General features: G+C 34.1%; 2 protein-coding genes across 2 annotated transcripts; one reads left to right on the forward strand and one right to left on the reverse strand.

Annotated features, from left to right (window-relative positions):
- The first annotated feature begins 1,129 nt into the window (after positions 1 to 1,129).
- LOC115723104 (uncharacterized) lies at positions 1,130 to 3,575 on the forward strand. The gene is made up of 3 exons (XM_030652528.2): positions 1,130 to 1,426; positions 2,048 to 2,309; positions 3,220 to 3,575. Exons 1-3 carry the CDS (start codon positions 1,259 to 1,261, stop codon positions 3,276 to 3,278), a joined length of 489 nt encoding a protein of 162 aa, XP_030508388.2. The 5' UTR covers positions 1,130 to 1,258; the 3' UTR covers positions 3,279 to 3,575.
- On the reverse strand, positions 3,458 to 5,422 carry LOC115723103 (uncharacterized). The gene is made up of 3 exons (XM_061104420.1): positions 5,245 to 5,422; positions 3,976 to 5,151; positions 3,458 to 3,913 (listed from the first exon to the last, which is right to left on the reverse strand). Exons 1-3 carry the CDS (start codon positions 5,299 to 5,301, stop codon positions 3,755 to 3,757), a joined length of 1,392 nt encoding a protein of 463 aa, XP_060960403.1. The 5' UTR covers positions 5,302 to 5,422; the 3' UTR covers positions 3,458 to 3,754.
- Positions 5,423 to 7,148: the final 1,726 nt, after the last annotated feature.

Below are 7,148 nucleotides of genomic sequence, written 5' to 3' on the forward strand. Positions count from 1 at the left end.
CAGGCCACTGGGAGTATTTTTATTGAAAAAGATCGAGGTCTTAAGTTTATTAACTTGTTGGCTAGACCGAGAATAGAACCTCTCAAGACACTGCAGTAACCTCTGGCTTCGCTCAAATTAGCTTTGCCCACAAGAACTAAGTCATCAGCAAAGAAGATATGAGACAGAACCAGGCCTCCTCTACTCAGCCCAATACCTTTAATAATGTTCTTGCAGAGGGCATCATGAAGGAGCCTTGATAAAATTTCGGCAGTCCAGATGAAAAGGTAAGGGGACAGATGATCCCCTTGCCGAAGACCACAAGAGGGTTTGATCATGCCCATCGACCCCCACTGAAACAGATGTTGAGGGTTGTTGTCGTAATACACTGGGAGACCCAATTGCGAAACTTCATAAGTATACCATAAAATAACTATAACATACACGATTATGAAAAAAAGTTTAGACTAAATATTTTTTTAGATGCTGAAACAGATAGGAAGTCTACTGAAAGATTCTTTTAAAAGCCGTATTGTAGACTTACTTAAATTTTTTACCAAATGTAATATTTTGTCTATTTTGTTTTATTTTTTTTGTATATTATTTTTATGTTGTTTTAATGCTATTTTTTTTATTATTATTTTCATGTAATTTTTTTAATTATTTTTGTGTTATTTTTATAAAAGACCGTATTTTTTTGAAAAAATACATATATTTGCACTTAAGAAGTATAAATAACAAATTTAATAATGTGTAAATTTTCTAGCAATAATTATATAAGGTACTATTTTTTGTAAACAAATTACACTTTTATGTTTATAGATTTTTTTTTATATTTTTACTATTTTCGATAGAAACAACACAAAAACAACAAGAAAACTACATAAAAGTAACATGAAAATAATATTTAAATAACATCAAAACAACAACAAAAAATAACATACAGATAACAAAAAATCAACAAGAATACAACATAAAAAGGTTGTATTTTCTGTAAATAAAATAAAAAAAATTATAAAAAATATTTAAAATTCTGTAAAATCGTATTTTTGTAATTTTTTTTGTTGTTTTTGTGTATTCGTAAAAATAATCCCAATTATCTAAACATTTCTCTTGATAAAAATCCAAACTTTGCACCAAATCATTGTTTTTGACCGGTATGAGAGCATTGATCTGGGCCCTAATAGATAGTCTCAATTCTCAAAGTTGGGTAAACACGGCGATTTCTCCAATGTTCTTCTCCTTCTTTTAACTCTCTCTCTTTCACTCCAAATCCAAAATGGCTTCTTCTTCAGCTCTCACTATGTCCTCCCTCATCAAAATTACGCCTCTTTCTTCCCCAAACCCCCAAATTAATCACGGCTTTCTTCTTAAACCAACTAACCCCTTCACCAAACTCTCTGCCATCTCCCCCAACGGCTCTGTTTCTCGTTCATCTTCTAATGGGGTCAGTCAGTCTTATTTCATTTACTTACAAAACTTTAAATATTTGTTATGTGTTTTATTCGATTAAGTGATTTAATTCAAAGGGGTGGTATAAAGTCTTTATCTTTAGTAAAAAAATGTGTGTGTGTGCTCCTTCAATTGGATTGAACCTAACATAACATAGAAGCTTTGTTTTGTGTTTTGCAATGTGATCTAATTTGTTACATGATTTCAAAGTGAACACCATTGATGGTAGAAAGTGTCTATCTTTAGCAAAACAAATGTTTGTGCTTCAATTGGATTCAAGTTTATGTGTTTTGCAATGTGCTGTAATTTTTTTTACATGATTTCAAAGTGAACACCATTGATGGTAGAAAGTGTCTATCTTTAGTCACCTAACCAAACTGTGTGCCTCATTTGGATTGAAGTTTATGTGTTTTGCAATGTACTGTAATTTTTTACATGATTTCAAAGTGAATACCATTGATTGTAGTGAAAGTGACTATCTTTAGTCACCAAACCAAACTCTGTGTGCCTCATTTGAATTGAATTTTACACAACTTAGAAGATTTATTATGTGTTTTGAAATTTGTTATATAGTGTAGTTTGCCTTAAAAAATAATGCATACATGAATTGGTACAGGGTGCGAGTTCATCGTCTGGGAACACTCATCAACGAAGAAGCAGCCTTGAATCTTTGTTTTGTTATGATAAGGCTATACCGGAGGAGAAGATTGAAAAGCCTGTTGGAATATCTTTGGCTGAAAAATCAATTGGAAACAATCCCAGATGCAATGAATGCCATGCCAAGGGTGCTGTCCTTTGTACCACTTGCTGTGGTTCAGGCTTGTATGTTGACTCTATATTGGAGAGCCAAGGCATTATTGTTAAAGTCAGATGCCTAGGTAACTTACCCCCTTAATCTCTTCTCTATAATTATGGTTATAGAATGTATGTTTTACAACTGGGATGACATAGAACATTTAATTTGACTCGAATGGTGAGTCAATGTGCTTAATAGGGGGTTTGATATGATGCTTGAAACACATTGTTTGTGTTCTTGAATGGTACATTATCACTGTGCTTAATACGAGTTGCGAATATCCTTACTTGCTATTAATATTCACTTCTTAGAAAACCTATTAGCATTTTGTGTTCACTAGTTGAACTTATTTAGTTTCATCATAAATTTTTTAGGATATCTATTTACACTTCAAATCATATCAGTAATTTTGTTACTTATTAGGATTTATAAGCTTTAGAGTAGGTTTATAAGAGAATAAACCAGAAAGTTAAAAGAAAAACTTTCTGCTGGAAAATATAAGTTATGTGGAAGCTTCTACAAACCCGATGATCTAGTTGTTTAGAATAGATTTAAATAAAGATGTTTTCTCTATTTGGTCCTGCTTAGAAAAAGAAGAGACACTATGAGCAGCAACATGAAGCTGATCATCTATGTGGCGTAGATCAATCCGAAAAGGAGATACAGTTATTTGATAATTTGTTCAAAATTGTATTCCTTTCTTAACAATTAATTTGTAGTATATTATGTTTTACTTAATTTTTAACAAGGCTTTTCTCACTTTCATAGTCATGCTCTCGTTTGAAAATAAGCACTTATATGAGAATTACAAAGCCAGATACTATTGATTGTTTGAAGGATTATCAGATGAAAAATTCATATAAATACCTTTAGTTGAGCCTCTACCGAGTTGATTTTTTTAATCATATGATTGTCGAACATGTAGTTTGCCCACAATATTTAGGTGAAAAGATGATAAATTTCTAATATGTTAATCTTGACTATGTGTGTAGGTTGTGGAGGCAGTGGTAACATTATGTGTTCGGAGTGTGGAGGGCGAGGCCATCTTTGATAAAACTGACGGGCGGTCAAAGCTTTTTGTTATTAGATGGATTTGTTCTTTTAATTGTATACTGTAATATCTTCTCTTACAAGTTCACATTTCTTACAATCTTGTAGCCTTTGATTAATTTTCTGGAGGTGCCATTGTAATGCACCCTACCCCCCTTTTTTTGTTTTTTGGCATAAGAGTATTGCTCGGTTTAGGTTTGTATCTACTGTTCTGTATATTGAACAAGCATAAATCTACACAAAATATTGCATTGTGAGGCTACAAACTTAAATAAAAATTTGAGTATCGTTTCTTACAGCTGTGTTACAGAATGCTAAATCAGATCTCTTCCTTAATACAAAATGAATACTTGAACAGGAAAAAATGTTCAAAACAACAGAATAAATCTGTAAATGTATATATGTGTATTTTAAAACTCAAAATTTCAATATATGTACAGAAGTAGGAAGGGGTTCTTCCTTAGCTTGTGAAATCATTTAGGCTTGAAGTCTTCGCAGCCGTTGAATTCGATCTGGAATGGTGTTGTCAAATCGGGGGCTTTGCGGGTTCTCTGCGTAAGCAACATAGTATGCAGTGACGCATGCTTGTTGCCACGCCATGGCTATCCGACACGGCAACAACAGTGAAAAAGTCAACTACAAGAAACAAAGGTTACTTAAGTTGTAAAATTTAGTTTCTATGAACCATTACTAATTACCATGAAGTAACCAATGAAGAAAGCAAAGAGAGTAAGTTCTGTTGCATAGCTCTTATGAATTACAAATGCCCATATTCCGCCGACCAAGCTGCAGGTTGCCCCAACTGCCACACCCGAAAGGAAGCAGAATGAGCCGGTCAGATCTGAATTGATTAGAGGTTCCAATTCGATCTTCCTAAACAACTCCCAAACATCTATGGAAGCCTGCATAATCCCCTTGTTGTATACACCAACATGAACAAAGCCCCATCGGTTCCCATACATCACTAGCGTGGAAGCACACCCTGCGTAGCAGTCAGCACATGAAAAAAGGAATTCACCAGTGTCCCCTGCAGCCAATTTCATGGCTCTAGCTGAACTCCACACCCCACCGAGAATTGGGACAAGGAATGACCCTGCACAGATGCTTCCCATCAACTGCTTGACTGTCTCACGCAATGCCAAGCTTGTTTCAACATCATTTCCAGCTGCCAGGTACATGTACTTGACTCTTGTGATTGTAGCTAGTAATGTGTATTTGATGACTTGCATAGTCCAGGCCATACTCAGCAGGAGTATGGAGATGTACAAAGCTTCAAAGTTATTCTTACCAGCTCTGGCTCCTCCAATACCGATTATCAAAAAACATGAATAGAGAGTACCGATGAGCATTGATAGTGTGAGTAATGAAGTAGCTTTGCCCTTGAGAGGCGGTGGAGCATTAGAAACCGTTAAAACCCGGATGGCATAATAGAAACGAGGGCTGACCCAACAGCCATAGAGGGAGAGAAAGGAGGCACAGAGCAGAGCAGTCACGCCTGCTACAAGGCTAGTTACAGAACCGACGTTTATAAGAAGCACAGCAACAGCACAAGTGGACAACGGGGCCAGCCAGAAGGTGGCCTTGAAAGCTTTGGAAGGGCTGCAGCCAGCGATCCATTGCGATAGAAGAGAGAGAATTGCAGCAGATCCTGTGGAAGCAAGCAATGGAGGATACCAGTGAGCGGGGCGAAAGTGGTGGTGGTGGCGGGGAAGTCCTTGAGCTGCCAGGAAGATGAGTAGTGCAGCGATGAGGATGAGGTGAGAGAAGAAGAGGTATTCAACAAGCCTTGTCATGAATCCACTTCTGTTGTTTGTTGTTTGGATTGGAATGGCTGATTGCTGTTGTTGTTGATGTTGTTGTTGCTGTGGTTGTACCTGCAACAACCAATACAAGGCATCTTTTAGTACTTAAAATTAAGAAAGTCAACTATGGAAGTTGATAAATTAATCATAGATAGTCATACTTACATTGTTTGGAGCAGAAGGAGGTTGCATTTTTGTTACTGATAATATGATGTGATTCATTCAATGTTGATTAATTTCATGTTCAAGATCACAACTTTAATTTCTTGGTCACCAAGAGACAAGCATAGTGTTTAAAATCTGAAGAAAGACTTTTAGAAGAAGTTTGTTTATTATGTGTTATGTTAAGAAAAAGTCAAAGGAGAGACTTTAGGAGGAAGTAGAGGAGTTGTTTTAGAGACCTTGACTTTGATGAGTTTACTTTTGATGTTGTATTGCTGACGTGGAAACTAATACGTCAGCCAAAGTCACAAGCAAGATTCATTCATTCTCTCTTTTCTTTCACATTAAAAGACATTGTCAAACTACAAAGAACAAAACCTTTTTATTAGTTACAGTTATTTAGTTAGTTATTCTCCATAACAACAACAACAACAACAACAATATATCATAACTTTTTCTTTATTCTAATAAAATAAAATGGAGTGTAGTGTATCCCTTACCATGTGTTCTCACTTCTCACAACCATGACGTTTGGTCACTTGTAAAATTCAAGAAAGAGAATGAATTGTAGAATAGTGTGTTGAACAACGAGAAGGAAGGAAGGAAGGAACTCTCCTTTTTATATTCATTCTTAAATTCCAAAACTAGTAATGGCTAACTCTTTTGGATTTTCTTTTCTTTTTGGGATTAATTACTTACTAAACTAGTATAGTATTGCAAGAAAGGTTGTATTCCTTTTTTATTTTATTTTTATAAATGAGCTTTTCCTTTTCTTTTTAAATGAGTAACTTAACTCAAACGGTCCAAAACTTCACTTTAAAAAATTAAGTTGTGTGATCTTTCTTTATTCACGGAATTAACAATAGAGAAATATTAAAGGGTACCTTACGATGTCAAGCATTACAAGAGGTGACGTTGTTTATTGGTGCATTTTACTATCGGATCCCACACAATTTGATTTAATAACTAATAGGAAATCGCTAACCAATTGCAATGCGCTATATTAATATAGTGTTGGACAATATATTTTACCTAATAGCAATGCTCATATTGTAAAATTTACAAATAGTAGCTTGTAACTCCGCAAAATATATATTACAAAATAATTACACTTAGTTATTTTGTTACATTAATATATTTAATCAATATACTATATCATTTAACAAATAATAACTACTGGAGGTGTTCATTGGATCACATCCAATGGATTTGGACCCATCCGATCCGATTCAATCCAATTATTTATTGGATATTGAATTTTTCCATCCGATCCAATCCAAATGAATTGAGTCATCCAATCCGATTTGATCCAATGAATGTATTGTATTGGATCGGTTCCATCCATTGGATGCTTTAACTGGTTTTTTATTAGATTGAATTGGATCCATCCAATAGATCTCATGGATGTATCCAATCAAATTTAGCCACTATTTAGGCTAATTTCATTAAAAAAAATATATATATGAAAAAATATAATTTAAAACCTAATAATCTAACATAGATAATAAAATAATAAATAAAATAATTAAATATTTAAAATTATAAATATTAAATATGATTGGATGGACATTGGATGATATTGGATTGGATCGGTTCGGTTATCCATTGGATCGGATGTCTCATCCAACATCCGATCCGATCCAATTAGATTTTTAAAATTTGCATCTAATTCGATCCAATTATGATTGCATATCTGATTCTATTGAATCGGTCGGTTGGGATTGAATTGGATGACTATAACTACACGAGAAAACAACCTTTGGAGTTAATTAGTTTCTTAAATTAGTATTGCTACTAAGATTGTATTCTTTTTTTTTTTATTTATTTTACTATTTTTATAAATGCGCATTTCCCTTTTTTATTGAAAAGAATTAAAAGGCCCATAGTGATGTATTTGGGCTTGGTAG

Source organism: Cannabis sativa, chromosome 9, assembly GCF_029168945.1.
Source record: "Cannabis sativa cultivar Pink pepper isolate KNU-18-1 chromosome 9, ASM2916894v1, whole genome shotgun sequence".
Lineage (NCBI taxonomy): Eukaryota > Viridiplantae > Streptophyta > Magnoliopsida > Rosales > Cannabaceae > Cannabis > Cannabis sativa.